Here is a 20,090-nt window from a genome sequence, read left to right on the forward strand (position 1 = left end):
GATGTACTGTGTATATGGATGTAACATATTAAGCTTACAAAGTACAAACATTAAACAAGTAAATAAAAGACGAAACTAGGCTTGATGAGGTTTGACCGCACCTTACTCGTGTCAAACGCGGGTCGGATGCATGTTCAAAATGGACAAAAATGATCGAATGCGGTCAGTTGCACCCGACTCTTGTTGACTCGAGTCGAGTGCGAATTCAAGCGGCACATGCACTTGCACCCAAGTCGTGTCGACACGGTTGCAGCAGTCAAATTGCAGTGTTGGTGTGACTTGGGCTCTAATACATGATTAAATGCATGCAAGATTAAAAAAACACATCATGCCGATAATTTGGTTCACTTGGCAGGAAAGACCAGCTTTTTTTCATGAGCAAATGGAACGGCAAAAGATTAAAATGAGGGGGAGATAAGGGCAATGGTGAGACATAATTTACTTGATAAAAATGATTTTATTGCTGGTGGGTGTACATCTCAGGATGAATGATGGAAGGAGTTACCCACACAACTTACATTGACGCTCCACTGAACGCACGGTACACCGATCCGTTTCCAATCGGAAGCAAACACGTACACGATAGAAAGGCAAACACGTACACGATAGAGAAAACATATCTAGAACCGCAGTGGCTGCAGACTGCCCCATGCAAAGCCAAGCCAACTTGGGTCACCCATGCACGCACAGGCACAGCTGGGAAGTGAAGAAAATTGACTGGCGTGCAACTAAGGTGCATGAGTAAACGAAAAATATTATCTGTTTACGGAATTTATGCCGGGAAATGGATGAATTAACGTAAGGTCAGGATCATGGGAAAGTCGGCCGGAGAAAGGGAGGAAACTCCGGCTTGGGGAACTCAGGGAGAGTTGGTTTTGGCAAAGTGGGGATCTCCGGGATCGTCGGCACAGGAATGCTTGGGATGGTCGGCAAGGGAGGCAGTTCAGGCTTGGGAAGAAACGGTATGGTAGGAAGAGTTGGTTCATGGGTTGTCCAGTCTGGTTCATCAACTTCCAAAAGATACCGGCCAGCTTGACAGCTTTCAATCGATACAGAGACCAGCAGTGCCAAGAAGAGGAAGCTTCTGAAACCCATGGGAGGATGCTGAGGGCCTTCTTTCTTCAAGCTTACCAGTGAATCTCGTATGAATTCTTGCGGTGTCTGAGCAGCGAAGCTTGCTCTGTTGCTTTATAGTAGGCAAGTCTTATAAAATTTTAATATGTTAAGCAATCTTGGTAGGTTTGAATTGCGGATGGTTGGTCATCCTCATCTGATGAAGTTTCTCTAGTGTTGTCTCCAGCTTTCTCAAGACTTTTAAAGGTGAGCTACAAGTACTCAACCGACACAACCACCGGATGGATATATTCTCAACTGCTTGGATTCTGAATTTGCTGGCTTGATGATATACATACATACATGTATATACACTCGACCATCCATCATAAGGAAATCAAATGGTAGAGATCAATTTGCAAATATATAAGTTGTACTTTCAAAGGAATTTTAAGGTTTTGTTAAATTTGTCTTGAGGTTATGTCAAATCCTTTTTTAAAATTGTTGGTTGGTCTAAAGAGAATCTAAGAAGATATATATGAATGTGTCCAGACCTATATGTGTGCAGAAAAAAAAAAAGATACTGAAATTTTATGTGCAAATGTGATTGTATAACCACTACAAAAGTGCTCATCTACTATGGCGCTGGATGCGCCTGCTTCATAGTTTCATGCATAAATACCTGTTTCATGTAGCACTACCAACAATTGCATCCTGTTACCGTTGTCAAACAGTTCTTAGAGGTCGGATTAATATTTGAATGTGAAAATAAAAGTCATATTTGGATTGAACTGGGATTCTAAACTTAAAAAGTCAAATTTGAGTATGGTGTAGGCTTTCCTTGATTCCCATTTGAAGCTGAATTTGAATCTGAATTTGTGAACATTATTTATATATTTAATTATGTTTTTATGGTTTAAAGTTCATGCTTATGTTGTTTCATGTGCCAAAGAGCTTTGGCTTGAATATCTTTTAGAGCTAAATTCAGGGCTTCATGGGTGTTTTCAAACTTCAGAGCAAATTCAAATAAGATCCAAAACCAAATCCACTTCAAACATATCAAAATTGGATTTAGCTCAGATTTATAACCAGATCCAATCCCAAATTCTGCAAACACCCCGTGAATTAGGCACCTAGGATCTCTTAGAATTAAGCGAAATGTTTCTAAAGTCCCTTTAGGAATTATGCGACATTTGGGGATAGTATAAAAGCTAAATTTCTCTCTAGTGAAGATGTCACTGGTGGAGAGGGCCAAGCCTTTGTTTCCCGTTGTGCTTTTATTATGTTTTTCCTTGTTTACCTGCCTAACTTTTTCAACGAGCTTGAGGGAGAGAGCATCATATTGCAATCAGTATATTTAAAACTTAAGTTCATGCATTTATGTATGCTTTTATATGCTTAATCCTACGTTTATGTTGTTGAAGGCCGTGTCGATGAGCTCTGATTCGAATTTAATCAATTTTAGAACCAAAGTGATGATTTATGGGTTCTTTTCTTGCATTGGATTGAATCTAGGGAAGACCCAAAACCTGCATCCACCCTAAGCAGATTCAAACTGGACCTTGGATCAGATCCAAACCAAATCCAACTCTAAAAGCCAAGTTTAGTCTTTAAGTTCAGAACAGGTATTATGTTAGTGTCCCTTGTCCCTAACAAGGGACACTAACATGACAGTAACTTTAACTTGATATAGCCATTTAACGGTTGCCAACAAAAGTGAAACCCACATAAAATTCTGCGCTAGTTCATATAACTACTATTAATGGTAGATGGTCAATATCCATTTTGAGCGACAACCTTTATGTGCTACTGAAAAATTTAAGGGTCACCAATGCACAAGTTAAAACATTATGAAGCACCCTTATATTGTAAAATGATAAGGGATTGGGTAGAAGCTTTAGCTCACTCGAAAGAGCATCGTAGTAAAAAGTGATGTCTAATTACATAGTTTTGATCTTACACCAGATAGGTCTTGTTAAATCTTACCTATTTAATGTAATTCTTTGATGAAAAAGTTGACATCTTTGTCACCTTCTCACTAAATGACCTCCTCCCTTGCAATACAAAACATAGGGTTGAAAAGGTTATTCCTCTTCACTTGTCCCACGCAAACCGAGGGTAGACAGAACCTACAAGTTCGTGACAAGGGATTCACCCTGACTATGGAGCCGACCTCTTTCAACAGAAGTGGATGGAGTTCTTATTGGTCCATCATTGCTCAAACCCGGTTTTGTTTCCATTTAAAAACCATTTGAAGATAAAAACAGAAATATTGATTTCCAACAGCAATTTCCATCGCTAATTCTTTCATTGTTGCCTGAACACAGATTCAAAGTGTACGATGTATACCAAGACAAGAGCCCACCTGCTTACCCTTGGTGGAAGCTGAGAGAGGGATGCTTGGCCAGTCTCTGCAGACCATTTACAACCTTACTGCTGCTTGGGATGCAAATGCTGCATGAGAAGCACTCCATCGAGAAGCTGTCAAAGAGGATGGAAATCAAATTACTCACTCTCATGCCCCACATAGTAACAGTGGCTTTCCACAGGTCTGCACCTGTTCTGAGACCTAATGGAGGCATGAACGCATACAATTCCAAAGGAAACTCTGAGGTCCAATGTCCAGAATGGCTTGTGTAACCATTCCACCAGCCCATCTGCGGGTCCACCGTTCCCATGCAACAAGTAGTAGTGCAGGTGTAGATGGTATGGGATAAACAGCGTCAGCATGTTTGCAGGAAGGAAACATGCATGACGCTGGTTGTAGAAAACCAGCAAAAAAGACTGTTGCACAAAAAACTCTAAATAAATAGTAAAACCATTACCATGTGTAACTTTCTAGTTGTTTGCTACTTAATACTGAAAAAACTTTGAACTGGAGATGGGAAGGAAGCATTGTGCTGATTTTTATCACTTGCCCTCTGTTTCATGCAAACCACACGCGCGGTGTTCTTATGTAACCATGTAGTTAAACTTTTTAACATGGGTTTATCCTAAGTATCAGACATCGGATTGATAAATACCTTCTTCAGGAGGAAAAGAAACCTAGAGGAAGGATGACTATGTATTTATGCATGTCTAGAATCACTCGTAATTTGAGGAAACCAACCAATGAACTGGACCTGGTGGACATGTCCAGTACATGAAATGCATTATTTTAAAAAGGCCCATGTACTGATGAAAGCATAATAAGATCGACTGCCAATATCATAGATCAGTAAGAGCTACCAGAAGTTGAACTGAACGAGAAACAAAGATTTAGAAGCCAGACTCTATAGAAGTCAAAAGAGGTTAGGAGTGAGTCTATGTTGAACAAGGGGTTTCCCACATATAAAGGAGGTCTTCTATGTCGTAGTCATGGATTTGGATGGTAAACATGGTAACACTCGTGCTTTGAAGATCTAGGTCAGAGCTCGAGATGCAAGTTGCACACTTTTGCTCCTACTCATTTGATGATATCAACAGCCAAAATTCAGAATCATACTCACAAGAACCTTTAAAAGTTTTCTGCCTTGAGAAATAGCAGTTGCCAGAATAAAACAATTGAGTGGTACCAAAAAGTATAAATGAAATATTTAAGGGATCATTATCTGAAAGAAAAACTTCCTAAATATCTAAAGATTAGTTACTTCCAATGAGCAGCAACTGCTACTAGGAAATTAAGGAGCTCTGAGGAACTAAAGGACAGCTACTATCGACACTCCCAAATCCTAGTATACGTTTATCTGCTAGCCTATTGGAGAACACTAAATGCTGGCAAAGGGAAGACCATAGAACGAGTTATGAGATATAGCGGGACACTTGTTGTTGTTTGACAATATAAGTCCCACTGGAAGTCTGGAACAAATACTCGTTATTTTCTTCGTTATGTAGAACCAAAAAAGATGAAGAATGTGCAGAAAGAAAAAGGTGAGGAGATGGTAATTGCAAACAACATGCAGATTTCAACTGATCAGAAATTTATGAAATGGCAACAGTCTGGCGGCACAAAGCATAAGCAACATGAGGACGAAACAGTGAAACCAATGCAACTAGGATCAGAGAATCTTATACAGGTAAATGTACAGAAGAAACAGACATCCAAGAATCAAAGGTAGCATCTACGTGCTGATTAGATTCAGATAGCTCATAGGTGCCAATTTTTTAGAAAGAACCCACTTGGTTGCAATAACATATACCTTTTAAGTCGCAGGATATAACAAACATAGATACAATGACAAGAACCAACTAGGGTACAAGTGGATGATTCAAAAGGAAAACTATAGATACGTATTGGCTTTTATCATTTTCTTTGATAGGTTTCACTCGATCTCAATCTGCTGCGGTGCCGCCTCCTCCTCCTGTGGATTTCCTGCTTCAATATCTTCTTCTGTAACCCCTGCAGCTTCAACTGACCTAAGAATCCAGTCCTTAAGAGGCTCTTCATTCAAGTTCAGCCTCAGAAGACCGGCAAACGCACCACCAAAAAACGCAACTGGCTCCTAAAGAGAAAGATGTTGTAAAGAAAATTAAGAACCCCAAATTCTGTGAATAATGATTGCCAATTTAAAACCAAATGCAAGAACCGTAAGAAATATCAAGAGAGAGACAGAGCTAGTGACACTGTGCCCAAGAAACATAACAGCGTCTCTTATGAAAAAAATTGAAGAACAAAGAAACTGAAAAAAAAAAAAACTTGCTTTTGTGCATCTGCTTCAATTGTCGATAGCTAGTTTCCAGGACACGAAGACACCCAAGGAAACAGTAATTCAAAAGGAGCTGTTTCAGCAAGGAGGGGGAAAATGAGAGGGGGAGGGCAGCAGCTACCTTGATAGCTTCTTTGAGAATGGGTTCATTAAAAGGGTTGAAGAAGGCTTTCACCCTGAGGCTTCGGGCTCCTGGTTGCACAGATCTTTGGGCAGATGGAACCAAGTCCCGAGAGAATTGCACCCCTGTCTTCAGGAACTTGACAGACAGACAGAGAGAGAGATTCAGGGGGACAACTTTAGAAGAGGAAATAAAAGCAAAAAAAAAAAAGCGGTTTAGAAAGATGGTGGTGGGAACTCACTGGTGATCCTGTGCAGCTGATAAGGAGAGCCATGCCGCGCTTAATGGCGGGCTCTGGGATTTTGGGCTTTTGCCGCTTTTCTTCTTCCTCTTCTACGCGTTGCAGGTTCCAACCAAAGGCCCCTTTTCACCATATATGTATATATTTAATTATATATATATATATAAGTTATTAAACTAATATTAAGTTAGTACTCAACTAACTTCAATTAATCAAATAAAACGACCACTTTTGTTCAAACAAAATGTATCTTTGATTAGCTTGCATTGGCCTCTTTAATTAATAGTATTATTTCAAGTTTACACGTATCCAAATAAGTTGCTTTTTAGTAATGTCAAAATTGGTTTTAAACGAATATTTTTCATTGGTGCTGAAAACTAACGAATGAAAGGCTTAAGTATATTTGCAAAACTAAGCATATTTATCATGCTGTCTATCGCTATTTGGTATAGAAATTTAAATTATCTCCATCTCAGACTAACTAAAATCATATCATGGCCATAAATGCATCCAATCTGTTCATTTCCCTAATTCTTATGCGGGAAAAAAAGTACAATAAAGTGCATCTCAATACTATATATGTGGCGCATGGTAGCCCACTTCGTCCTTACCAATTACTGGGTAAAGTCGTCATTAGATCGGCTATCCTTAGAACCACCACTAATTAAAACGGAGCTGCTAAAATCTACTTTATAAAATGATTGAAGTAGCAAAAAGTCTGTCTCAGATCTTCATTTTTGTGTACTGACTTTTTCCTTTTCTTGGTTACAAAAACTTGTGAGGATCTTTCATTTGAAGATCTTAAATTATTTTACTTCCATATCTCAATAACGTTTCATATTCCTTAACATCACGTTCAAGTAGGATAGCTGGTCTTTAGTTCGATTCGAGTGGATATTACTAATCTCTAAACAGCTTTAAACCCCATGGAGGGGTGGCTTCGCCTCCGTTGAACTCATACTAAGCTATATAAATGTAACATCATTTGAATATCATTACTATTTAAATTTTGTTTCCGTTTCTCGTTTATGAGTCTGACAAAAAGAGAGATGGATTCAAGTAGGCAACCAAATAATAACCTAGGCACCACCGACTCCATAATCCGGAGAGTAGTGTTTTTCCAAAATCATGCGCATGCACAACGATGAAATTACTCATAAATTTGAAGGCCTTAATTGGAGACAATGCCCACCAGTCATTAAAAGCTGAAAGAAAAGTCATTAAAAGCTGAAAGAAAGGGAAAATAATATTAAGAAAATAAAAAGAAATACAAACAAAAAAATTAGTGAGCACAAAGAAGCAAGAACTATGGAGATTGAAACCAGAGCAATAAAGAAATCGGATTAACGTTCCAAGATTGACGTAAGGTTATTAACTAATTCTTGATTTGAATATGACATCAATAGTTTGCATTGATTATGTATGTAGATAAGCAACACCAATTTACATTATTGAAAAAACACTAAATTTATCAATAAGTGGGAAGAAGGCATCTAATACGATATGCCACTCATTCAAAAACTTGGCCAAGGTGAATTTTGTCTTCCAGGAAATGAACTTCCTTATTTAAAAGTAGACTAAGTATTTTAGGTATGAAGTTGAGATGGGAAACTCTTAAACATGAGAATGCGTATGATGCAAATGAAATAAAATCAAGCTTGTTTTGGTAAAAGACTTCGTGTAAAAGCCTCCAAAAGCTCAAATTAAATAAAGATCGAGCCGGTTTTGGTAAAAAAATTTTTTGAAAGATCCCCAAGAACCGAAAATCATATCGAAATGTTAAAAAACTGTCAAAAGGCCGATCCATTAAAAATAGATCTGATATATCAAACCCTTTCACACACACGCACAAGTGAGGAGCCTTGCCCCTTTTTCTTTTCGAGGCAATTTTTTTGTTTTTTCACTAGTATAGATACATGGCTATTACTATAATGCTTTGAAGATAAACACAAAAAAAATCTCAAAATTGGCGTAAAAAGGAAATGTCACCCTGCCTTGAAAGGAAAAGTCACCTTCTTTAACTTGAAAGCTTTACCTCATTTTCTTGAGAAGGTGAAAGAGAAAAGAAAGTAAAAAAAAAAGAAAGAAAGAAAGAAAAAGTCCTGTATCGAAATATTTAAGAGATGAGAACAAAAAAACACAAAATAAAATGAGTCACCTATTTAATATTTAATATCTACCGGGTCTATCGGCCCGTTGGGCCCAAGTCCGACCCATTTATTTGCGGGTCGGGCTGGGTCTGATTAGTTTGGGCTCAATAGGCCAAAACCAAACTCCAATCCCGAGCCGTTCTGAATTGTGAATATGAATCCGCCAAATTAAAAGCACTTACCGTACCCACTATATAAGAAACGCCTATTGCACAACTGATGGCTGAAAGAGCCGCACCTCCGTTCGCTCACCAGGTCAAGTGTCGCTCCTGATTTATCACCGGTAACGACCGGCGTGGATTCGGTTGGGTCGGGAGGAACCTGGCGGGAGGATCGCCAAAGACGATACAGTGAAAGGGCACGGCTTCGGGGCGGAGGACACAGGTAGTCTGTACCGCCTTCCCCTTTTCCTCCCTGTTGTTCTTTTGCTCGCAGTGAGTTTCGGTTTCCTATGTAAATTGCCCTTGATCTATCTTCATTTCTTTTATATTCTTTCTCCCGGGCAATCGTCCTATCAGATTTCACGGGGTTTTTTTTTTTTTTTCTGATACTGGAAATCGATTTGCTCTCCCTTTCGCTGCCTTGGTACAGGCGAGACGGTTGTTGGATTAATCCAAATGCAGGAGTAACGTTTAGGGGTTTCGGTGCGATCAGTTCGATACTCCAATTTTCTGAAAGCCGCGACAAATGCGTAATGCGTTTCTTGGTGATGGTTTGGGAAGCGTGAAGGCTCTGTAGCTTCGCGTCTCCTCGCGCGGCTGGCGGTAAGCTCCTCCTTTTGCAGCTACGGTGGCCGGATCGTCCCTCGCCCCCTTCGCTAGGTTCGGCATTTATCCGCGCATTGTCCTCGTCGACCGCCATTCTTCCCATCTCAGGTACGTTTCAAACATCGTCGGGCTGGGTCGTGTCTCTTTCTGTCGCTGTTCCGACCTTGATGTCGTCGGATAGGGGGGTTTCTTCCACCCGTTTATGTCCTCAGAAACGGGGTTCTTTTCCTCTCAACGCCAAATAGCTGTTGATGTAAGCCGCAAAGGGGTTCTCTTGATGTCACTCGGAAGGGGGTTTTCTTCCGGCCAACGGCGAGCAGCGGTCGATGTCGCCAGGAAGGGGGTTTGTAAACCTCCATGAACGGACGGCGGGAATCAGGAATCTCTCTCTCTCTCTCGGTTTGGTCTTCGCGGCCCTCTCTATGTGTCTCTCTTCCGCCTAGACCTCTCTCTGTGTCTCTCTTACTCCTAGCAACAGCGACGCCGGAGAAACCCCTTCCCGTTATGGTGGCAAAGTGTACGATGATCTTATGACTTGAAATGGTTCGAAATGTCAATCTTTTCCTCTAAGAGAACACCATCGCTGTGCTCGGTGTCTTGGCAAACGGCGTTTCCCTTATGTTTGTTCTGTTCTATTTGATGATTGAAGTTTTGTTTTTTGGGTGGTTAAGTTCATAATTCACCTATTTGAAATTTACATTTGTTTTGGTTGTTTATTATGATACATGATTAGTCCTATCTTCTTGTCACCTGGACCCTTGAATTGGATCAAATGAAACAATCTACTGAAAAGCCAGTTTAGCTCAGTTCGTTTTAATTGCTTTATGAATTTCTACTGCTCAAACTATTGATTGTGCACTTTCCCTTGTCGAATTCTACTTGCTATTTTACTGCCAAAACAACCCTTTTTATTGGAGCAAAAGTATCCTAAATTTCTATTCCTACTACCACAGAAATCCCATTGCAGATTGTCCATCTAATTGTTGGAACAGATAATTTCATTCATAAATCATTCGATAAGAAAGATTAAGTTAAGTGAAAAAAAAAATCCATGAAGCCACCTGTACCCAAATCTTCAGCCTATTTATGAGGACAGTAAAACTAAAAGACTAGCAAGAAATTTTCTATTGTAGGTATGTTCAAGAAGTCCCTCTAAAGAAAGTAGTTCTTGATGGATGACTGTTAATCATTTTAGCAGAGATGACGCATCGTGTTTTAATCAGCAAAGGCTTCGTTTGTTTGTTTGTTTCTGCAGCTTGTTGTTAAATCCGTCTCTGCAATTTTTTGTGCACGTGCAACCTCTGAGACATAGGATTGCAGGAGAGAGTTTAAATGTCAAGGGTGACAAGATCAAGTCGAAGATTAAATGAACAGGAGGCAAGTTCTAGGAGGAGCAGTGGCGGCTGGAAGGAAACACAAACTACTATGAAGAGATTGAAGGCATCTTTGTTGGCGTCTAATTCTTCTAGTTTGAGGCGGTCTACAAGGGTGACCTCAAACAAGAATTCAAGTGTGTCTAGCCCTTCTAGCTCAAGAAAGATTACAAAGGCTGATATTGCAAAGCCACCTGTAACTTCAACTGTTGGAACAAAGAGGAAGTCAAGAGCGGAAAATCAAGACTCCCTGCTGCCTCCCAGCAAGCGCGCATTTAGGCCAAGTGAAAAGCAAACATCACAAAAATCCCCAGAATCAAAAACTGGTGACAGGCAAGACAAAAATGCCAAGAAACCAAATAGCAACAGTCATCCTGATACCAAAAACTTAGAAAAGAAAAAGGCAGTCGAGAAGCCTGAAAAGAAACAGCAGTCTAAATCACCTAGTTCTTTGGATAAGAAAAAATTAGAGGGAAAGAAGACAAGTAAATTGGCTGCTTCATTGAATATGAAAAAATCTGATGAATGCAAGGCAAGTAAATCACCTGGTTCTTTGAGTAAGAAAAAACCTGAGGAAGACAAGACAAGTAAACTGCCTAGCTCATTGGAAGTCAAAACATCTAAGGAAGGCAAGACAAGTAAATCATCTGGTAAGTCTGAAGAAAGTAACACAAGCAGAGGGTCCAGTAGCCGGGATTCCAGTGAAGATGAGAAACAAGAAAGCAAGGTTCATGAAACTTCAAGGTCATCTAAGAAAAGGGATGACAAAGCTGGTGGTGAAACTGCAAAAGCAACTTCAGGCTGCAAGCTAGGAACCACATCAAAGAGATTGGATGCACGGCGTTACAGGCAATTTTTTAGCTCAAAACCAAAGGAACATAAGAAAGAAGGAGATCCAGGTTCTTTATTCCTTCTCTTCTTGGTGCTTTCTTATCCCATGGAAATAGGTGATGCTTATGTGGTTGTTATCTTATGATTGATTTAGTATGAGAAACATACTAGGTCACCCAATTTTCATCTTTAGAATTATCTTTTTTCAAGCCATAAAAAATTCAACAGCTCTTATATCACAAAAAATTTAATGGTAAAAAATCAAGATTTTTTTTTTATGAAATCATCTTTAACGAAGACATGTTTTCTAATAAATAAATAGCGACAAACATGAGAGCATGTTAAAAACATCTTTGATTGTAATTTTGGCCTGTCTGGTGCTGTCCCTGGCCTAACTTGTCTAGGTTATACCAATTCCTCCCTCCTTCCCTCTCTGTGGCTGTGTGTATGTGTGTGTCTATATATATATATATATATATATATATATATATATATATATATATATATCATCAGGCAGCTAAAATGCATAAGCTGAATATTTTTTGTGTAAACTGCGCTTGTAAATTGATCTTAAGATTAATTTAGTGCGAGAACATTTTAAGTTGGTCATTGTCAACTTTAAATGTGTTTTCTGAGCTATAAAAAACCAATGGCTCTTATAATACCAATAATTGATGGTAAAAGTTTTTCAATAAAATCAATTTTTAACTAAAATATGTTTTCTAATAGATAAGCAATGATAAACACATTCACATATCCAGATTGAGTTAAAGATAACTTTAAGTATATAACTTGGCTGCCTGTTTTTTGTCGCTGATCTAATTTGTTTCAGACGTACCAGTTATATATGTATGTGTGTGTGTGTGTGTTCTAGAATATGATTACACCACACATTAGCGCTAGTTATGCACTAATTTCAATACAGTTAGAAGGAAATGTCAACTCAAATGGAAATTGCAAACCCATAAAAATGAATTACTAGTCGATTTTTTGCAAAGCTAGTTTAGGCCTGCCTGTGTGCCTCCTATGATATCAATCAGAAGGAAATGCCAACTCAAATGGAAATTGCAAACCCATAAAAGTGAATAACTAGTCGATTTTTTGCAAAACTAGTTTAGGCCTGCCTGTTTGTATGCCTCCCTATGATGTCAATCAGATGTTGCTTCATAGTCCAAAGTGCTAGAGGCAGCATCTAGGTATGTGCAAAACAGTAAATGACAGGGGAAAAGGAGAGGAGGACTAAGAATAAGAAGAAAAACATAATAAAATTTTAAAATAGAAGTAGAAAAAGAGGAAAAAGAACAAAATTTACGGCATTGCCTAGGTGGCTACCTGGTGCCCAAGCAGGTGGCACAGCACACTTTTGACTGTTGTGCATGTGTGTGCATGAAAGAGAGAGAGAGAGAGAGAGAGAGAGTGCCACCCACCATGCATCCCTTCTTGAATCTGGAGCAAAGGGAACAGACACAGCTCTCTCACTCCCTCTCTCATGCACACACACACACACACACATGTGTTTGTGTATGTTATCCGTTTTCCATTGCTATGAGCTGTTAATCACATTTAATTAGAAGATGGGATGTTAGCTTGTCTCCAATTGCTGGTATAGGTCAATCTTCTCACATGATCAGAGATGGGTGTAATGAAACTGTTGCTTGTGATGAAGTGAAGAGTGCAAATGTTGGTGATGGGAGCATGGACCATGGAGACAGTTATGTTAAGGGAGATGAGGAAAATGGAAATTTTTGCAGATTACGCAGTGGTAAAAGTATAGTGAAGTCCATCCCAGTGGCAGAAAATAGTCTTCAGAATGACAGTGAAAGTGCAGAACTGGAAGCTGGTATTGATAATGCTGAAGGTGACCCACATCCATCAGTAAGTGAAGAGAGCTATGTGTTGTCAAAGCATTGCAAAGGTTGGGTGGCTAATTCTCAGGAAGTTAGTGATTTCTCCCAGACTCCGTTTGCTTGTAGAGAGCAAGACTCTCATACGGATAACATATTTTCTGGTAACTCGTTGTGTCCAGTATCTGTTTGTATGTTCCACTATTTGTTTCAAGAATGAACATTGATCTTTTTGATGTTGTTCAGATCATGAGCTTCCACGAACCGATCATCAAATGGCTCTCCCTTGTGAGAATGGCAAAATACCAAGCATAGGCATCATGGGAAGTCCTGAGGGAAATTCACTTGTTGATGAGGCACAATATGATGGTAAATATCTTACTACTCGCACGGTTTAGCTTTTTTAGTCATGATTCAGAGTCCCTCTGATGTCTTTACAGATGCAGTCCTTTCAAATTCTACTGGTGTGGAAGCTAAAAATTCTGGTGAGAGGTCCCAAATTGTTGCTGCTGATTCACATAGTTCCCAGACAAATAAGAACTTATCAGATTCTCATACTTCAAAGGGAGGCTTAGATGCCGTGCTGAGTCCTCAGAGGGATTCAACTCAGGCAGATTTGCAGTTATATGATGGTAATAACTTGCAAGAATCTACTCTAAGACATAGTTGCAAAAATTGTGATGTCCTTACTGTTAGAGTATTCTCAGATACTATAAGCCTGAAGAAAGACTTTCCAGAAACTGGGCATTCTGGCGAGAAATCCCACATTGCGGCTGCTGGTCTTGGTACATCTCAAGTAAATGAGAAATCAGCTGATTCTTGCACATCAAAAGAAGGCCAAGTAGTTGTAGATTGTGACCATGATACTTCTGTTGACACAAAGAAAGAGCTTTGCACCTTAGATGCCTCTAAAGATGGCAAGACGCCTGTTTTCCTATCTGGGAACAAGAGAGATAGATGTGAAGAGACATTGGAGAGCTGTGGCAATGGTAACGGTATTTGTGGAATTGAGAGCTCGAAGAAGTCCAGGTATTGGCAGTAGCAATTGCTCATCAGTTTTTCTTTTTTGAGTTTTGTCCTTATCCGTTCAATGGTTGTTAAAATCTGCACTTTTAATTCTGAAAATAGAAACCTTGCCGGGAGAAGCTGGAGTCTGGTCCTCCATGTTGGACTATGATAAATGACATATTTATGCATGCTTCTGCCATTAAAATTGTTGGATGAGTTGTCAGTTTCAAATATAAAGTGGAACTTGGATTTTTTATGCTTTTATAAATGCATGCTTTATGAAACTGGTTTTTTGGGGTTAGAGTTGTTTAACGTAATAACTATGATCGTCGGCCCATGCTTGATACCTTACTGGCATGCTTGAAAAGGGGGAATGGTTTTCTATGACCATATGAAATGATGAGTCCTTCATGGATAAGGTTATGTTTGTTGGGCTTGTCTGCCAAAAATGTGGATATTTGTTTCGTATAGGCATAGTTCTTGTTTAGTGAAAGCAATCATCAACACCCTCCCCTTATAAAGGAATGTTCTCCATGACATTTTCCTGCACAAGTGAACATGATCCCAATGACTTCAAAATGCAAACCTTTTTGATATTTTACCCTAGGGATCTCATACTAGGTCCATCTGTTGCGTTTCTGTATAGTGTCACTTGTTTCAATTTTTGTTCTTTATTTTCGCTTTTGTATTTGCTGAAACCCTGATTCATCAATATTGTAAGGTTGAGTAGGGTGTCATAGGGATCAAGAGGTACTGGTTCCAAATTAATGAGTGTGGAATGTGAATCCATTTCTAGATTTGGGCTTGACTTTATCTTGTACTAGTATTTGGTATGAATCTGGAAATATAGGTTATCCCCTGCTCTGGCAGACGAGGGTCCAAGCTCTATCGATTCCAGGTGAAAAATATTATGGGGGGTGAGCTTACCCTTTTTTGGCCCACCATTATTGATTGGAACCTCTTTATACCCCCTTTTATACCTGATTCACACGTTGAATTGTTTCCAACTCTTTTTACAGCATCAATTATTCATATATTTCATGTGAGCATGCTTCCAGCGGTTGTACTTTTCTTCTAAAGACAACAGTTTGTAACCTTTATAGGCACTGTTTGCAACTGTACATTACTAGGTCATATGCACACTATATTCACAAGAAACCAGCTGAAAGGTCTGCCTTCCTTTTTGGTAAAACAACTGTTTGATGATAATCAGACCTTTGTGAAGCTTGTGGTTGGCATGGACATCCATTAAGGTTCACATTTGTTGGTTCCATACCTCTAACTAGGCAGGTGGGTCTAAAAGGAAAAATATAGTGCCCCGATTTTTTTTTATGATCATCTATGTATTTTATGTCTTTAACGTAGTTATTTTATGTTTCCCAAAAACCTAGTCACTCTTGTCATCAAATTCAACTTATGTGTAACATGGTCAGTCTATCTGGGAAATATTTTGAATGCCTCTTCAATGTAATTGTAAGGTTAATATCATTCATCATGAGAAGAGAAGGGACCTAACCTAAGTCACATGGATGCTTCATTTTTGTTAACACACCAGCATTGACGCGACGCGGGTGCAGGTGCAACCTAGATTCGCACCCAACCGCAGTCAAGGAGAGTCGGGTGCGGTCAGCCGCACCCGATCTTTTTTGTGACGGCATCGATTGTTGCTCAGCCTCACAAATTACAGATTACAGTGTTACTTGTTTAGTATTTTGATAATTTTGTGGTTTATAGACACTTTTTGTCATATATATTATTATAAATTAATAATAATAAAAAATACCCTCGTCGCACTGCCGCACCTAAATTTTTTGAGACGTGCCGCTCCGGCACTAGCACCCGCACCCCGCACATATGTGACGTAGGACCTAACATAAGGGCTTATATAATTACCTTTTTTAACAAATTTTTTTTAGACACCATAGGAAAACTAGCTTTTAACCATTAACATTTGGAAAATGAGGAGTTTCACTTTTTTTTTTTTTTTGCTTCCTGGTCATGGCTTGTTTTACCTTCTACCATGGGTTGGAATGTTTTCCCCCATAGCAGCAAAGAATAATGCCTGTTATAGTCTTTCTGAAATTGGTCCCTCTGGGACTTCTTTGTGTATATGTTAGATACTGGATATAGGATCACGGGTCAGGTCCATTGGACTGACCTTATAACCTCCATAAATACGGTCGGTAGGCCAGATCAGTGAGGATCACAGTTGTGGGAGAGTCTTACCTCTGGGAGGAAGAAGCCCTAATCTGGGATTAGGGCGTGGGTGTGCGTGTGTCATCGTGGGTTTTTCTGTAAAAGGGGGTTGGTGAGTTAGCAGGAGCTAACAGTATAACTGCTTCAGTCTTTCAGATGCATCCTTGCTCCCATAGTACTAAATAAAAATTCCCATTCAATCTTTCTAGAACAGTTTAACATAACCTATTTTGATAAGGCATGCTGTATTGCTTAGTATAAGGCCTTGCTGTAGTTCACCAGTGTGATGAATTCTAAGCCACTTAAATATGTTTTTGGAATGGGACTCTTGAATGGATTTCCTGGGTTTCCAGTTCCTGTCAATGATGGAAACATCTCGTTCTTAAGTGATTGCAGTAGTGAAATAGGATAGTAGTGCTCTGTCTTTCTGTCTCTCTGTGTCTCTGCTCTCTACAAGCATGCACACAGACGCTAGATTAATCTTAGAACATGTATATTGTGTTGCTTAGTGATGTAGTTGTTAAATTGCCTGGTATATTAGTATTTTTTTCTTCTTTGCTAGGACATGTTACACACACACACAGCAGATTAATTTTAAAACTTGTGTTGCTTAGTGATGTAGTTGTTTAATTGCCTGGTATATTAGTACTTTATTCTTCTTTGCCAGGGTAGCTTACACTAAGCTTTGCTCCCTGGGATTTTGTTGGCAGGTTGGATGACACTCCAGTAGCCCCTGAGGTACTTTCTTTTCAATGTTAAGAGTGAGTTGATGGTTTCGAAATTGCCACTTCTTTCCTCCCGTTATTAGTTTCTATTTGGTCTTAGTGACCTCAATCTATCCAATTTGTAAACTTTATCTGGTGGGCTTTTGATGAAAATTTTTCCATAACACAGTTCAAAGTCCATTTCTTGTTATATTTAGAGAAGTTTAACGTGGCAAGGCTGATGCATGTACCACTCATTAGTATCTGAATTTATCTGTCAGCAGTTAATGAGATTTCTTTTTGGACTACTATGGCCTTACGAAGTTTGGTTGTGGAAAAATGAATTTATAGCATTATTGCCCCTAATCAAGGGGAACTAATCTTGTTATTTTGGAGTAAGACATGAAGCGACAAATGTTTTCATATGAAAGAATCATCTTCATCTAGTTAAGGAACATCTTTGTCTCTTTGTTGAACACTGAAAGGGCAAGAAACAGCACTCTCGGCCAGCTAAGATGGAGAAGAGTTTGTTAATTCCCTGTTGATTTGTTTAACTTGAAATGATACCGTTCAATTCCATATCAAAATGATCACAGTCTACTTTACTAGTATTGCTGATGTGTGAGCAACCAACTACAGGTTGCTCTGCCTATACTTGCTGGTGAAGTGAAAAACTCATTTCTGCCAACATAGCGCATTGCAATTGGCACACACATGTAGATTCTTGGTCACATTAGGGCAGTACCTGGGAGCAGCTGAGCCTGTGTTGGACACACTGAAGATTTTGCTGTGAATATCTATTTCCATTTGGGATTTTGATTGCTTATTAATGATCACTTGTTTTCTGATCTATATGCATGTGTAGGCTTGTCTCTCTCTCTCTATATATATGTGTGTGTGTGTGTCTTGCTACGGTCTTGATTTCCCTGTTCGTGCACTCTAATCTTTTGAAAAGCACTGTCCATGCTTTACCTTGTTCCTGCAGTTGCAGGAGTATGTTGCAGCTACTGTCCATGGAAAACATTGAATTGCCATGTAAACTATGATGTGGATATGGAACAAGTCAATGACTGCCATGGTCTTCCTATAGTTCTCAATTGAAAATTATCATTGGCTCAATTGAGATTAATATTTCTCCTAGTTCATCTGTGGTTGCTGGAGATTATTCTTTCTGATGTTCATTGCCTAGAATATTATGAAATCACTGAATTTTTGTCTATCTTGAAATACATTTAAATCGGTGTCTTTGTTTTCTTGTGGTCTGGACTAAGTCACACGAGTGTGCCAAATATGGTGGTGCACCCGCACCCGCACCTGCATTGGTGCAGTTGCTGGTGCTGCCCGACACAGCAGAAATGAGTTTTGGCCGTTTTGATAATGTTTTGGCTGAGTTTTCATTGATATATCGATTCAAGGTAACCTTGATAAAAAAAGTTTAAAAATATTGACAAATAAAATTACTTGTATAACAAATAACATATATATGTAATATATATATAAAGTTTAAAAATATTGACAAATAAAATTACTTATATAACAAATAACATATATATATATATATATATATATATATATATATATATATATGCTCTCACTGCACCCGTACCCAATTTTTTTTGGAACTTGTCACATCCCGCACCGGCACTAGCACCCGCACCACGCACCCATGTGACATAGGGTCTAGAATTAGTAACTTATTTGTCTTTGTACTCGGACTAGGATACAGAGTGGATTCAGATGAATCGAGGAGGTGATAGTGAGGCGTCCACCAATTACTTACTGTTTGAAAGCTCAAAATTGGAGCACCCAAAGGATACTGAATGCAGTACGTGTGGTGTTTGTAAACTTGGAGGGAAGCTTTTGTAAGTATTATTTGACAACCTTGGACATATGACCTGGTTAAAATGTATTGCTTTTAACTTGGAGGTGCTTGCATCTTTCTCTTTGATGGTAGCAATTTGTCATATCTTCTTCAAATTTTGGAGGAATTTGCAGCTTGATTTTTTGCTTGGTGTCCTGTTTTTCTGCTTATGGATGTGTTCAATGGTAGCCACCCATTGATACATCTGATCCTCAAGTTTGAAATATATTGAAAACTTGCTGCTATTTCATACATGTGACATAATGTACATACTACATATATATGTTGTTACCTTTTTGTGTTTTACATGTTCGACATCTTATGGCATAATTTTAAATCCAGTGACTTGTAACTTAAAATTTACAAGGATCGTCTCAGGCTCTCAGCTGCTTAATTTTGTTCTGATAACTTTACATCATAAAATATGTAGACCACACACACACACAGAGAGAGAGAGAGAGAGAGAGCCTGTGTGTGTGTGTGTGTGTTGTGTTCAAATATTATAACAAGAGATTAAATTCAAACTATTAAACAGACATATCTACTTAAATATGCCAAGCGGCACTTGAATTACGCCGAGCAACTCCTTTGACATAGACCTCTTTTGGTGTTGCTGAACCTGATTGTTTGAAGGTATGTAACACAAACTCAGCTTGGGTCAGTCGATTGAATCCAGATTCTAGCCAAATCTGTCATTGGACATGGCATGGAGGATATGATCTATATCTGTTTATAAATGTGACTATAATAGTCACTAAAGAAGAATATGATAGAAAAAGGCACTAAGGCCACTTGGAAATATATCAATCTTATTGAATGAATGTCAAATGGCTGTGTAAAACAGCATACATTGTACAAGAGGCAGCCCAAGAATATATACAAGTAATGAGAGTGAAGGAGAGAAGGAAGAGAGGGCTGTTCTAGCCGTTGGAGGTTCCAACGGCTCATAAAGGAGCCGTTGGAACTCCCAACGGCTAGAACAAAGGGGAAACAAATAGAAAAAGAAAATGAAAAGGAAAAAGAAAAGAAAAGAAAAAGAAAAGAAAAGGAAAATAAAAGAAAAAGAAAAATAAAAAAATAATAAAATACATAAAAATAAAAATAAAATATAAAAAATGTAAAACCTAACCTAGCTATGATATCAACAAGATATCTTATTTCCTAACACCCCCCTTAAACTTACGGTGCTAACACCGAAAGTTTATCTAAAAGAAAGTTGAATCTGGGAGAACATAGAGGCTTCGTGAAGAAATCAG

The 20,090-nt window shown here is 38.8% G+C and overlaps 2 protein-coding genes across 8 annotated transcripts in view; one reads left to right on the top strand and one right to left on the bottom strand.

The window, feature by feature from the left end:
* Positions 1 to 5,058: 5,058 nt before the first annotated feature.
* Positions 5,059 to 6,222, bottom strand: LOC116257827 (UPF0426 protein At1g28150, chloroplastic). Its single transcript, XM_031634821.2, has 3 exons — positions 6,101 to 6,222; positions 5,860 to 5,997; positions 5,059 to 5,534 (listed from the first exon to the last, which is right to left on the bottom strand). The coding sequence occupies exons 1-3, from the start codon at positions 6,131 to 6,133 to the stop codon at positions 5,355 to 5,357; spliced, it is 351 nt and encodes a 116-aa protein (XP_031490681.1). The 5' UTR covers positions 6,134 to 6,222; the 3' UTR covers positions 5,059 to 5,354.
* A 2,273-nt stretch (positions 6,223 to 8,495) lies between these two features.
* LOC116257536 (uncharacterized) overlaps positions 8,496 to 20,090 on the top strand; it is a 47,040-nt gene continuing 35,445 nt past the window's right edge. For 3 of the 7 annotated variants that reach the window (XM_031634380.1, XM_031634385.2, XM_031634386.2), the window contains exons 1-8: positions 8,496 to 8,634; positions 8,842 to 9,125; positions 10,273 to 11,289; positions 12,831 to 13,229; positions 13,312 to 13,434; positions 13,506 to 14,094; positions 16,980 to 17,007; positions 18,693 to 18,835. In XM_031634380.1, coding sequence (XP_031490240.1) covers positions 10,350 to 11,289; positions 12,831 to 13,229; positions 13,312 to 13,434; positions 13,506 to 14,094; positions 16,980 to 17,007; positions 18,693 to 18,835 — 2,222 coding nt within the window. In that variant the 5' untranslated portion in view covers positions 8,496 to 8,634; positions 8,842 to 9,125; positions 10,273 to 10,349. Of the gene's footprint in view, positions 8,685 to 8,711; positions 9,126 to 10,272; positions 11,290 to 12,830; positions 13,230 to 13,311; positions 13,435 to 13,505; positions 14,095 to 16,979; positions 17,008 to 18,692; positions 18,836 to 20,090 lie in introns of those variants that run through there. The other 4 variants (XM_031634384.1, XM_031634382.2, XM_031634383.2 and 1 more) reach the window with 4 other exon arrangements.

The sequence above is a fragment of the Nymphaea colorata genome, chromosome 7, assembly GCF_008831285.2.
Source record: "Nymphaea colorata isolate Beijing-Zhang1983 chromosome 7, ASM883128v2, whole genome shotgun sequence".
Lineage (NCBI taxonomy): Eukaryota > Viridiplantae > Streptophyta > Magnoliopsida > Nymphaeales > Nymphaeaceae > Nymphaea > Nymphaea colorata.

Bases quoted from the DNA above. Each gene is read 5' to 3' on its own strand.
- LOC116257827 (XM_031634821.2), bottom strand. From the start codon at position 6,133: ATGGCTCTCCTTATCAGCTGCACAGGATCACCA. The intron at 5,998-6,100 runs GTGAGTTCCCAC...CTGTCTGTCAAG, and splicing joins TCAGCTGCACAGGATCACCA to TTCCTGAAGACAGGGGTGCA. The intron at 5,535-5,859 runs GTAGCTGCTGCC...CTTTCTCTTTAG, and splicing joins TTCTCAAAGAAGCTATCAAG to GAGCCAGTTGCGTTTTTTGG.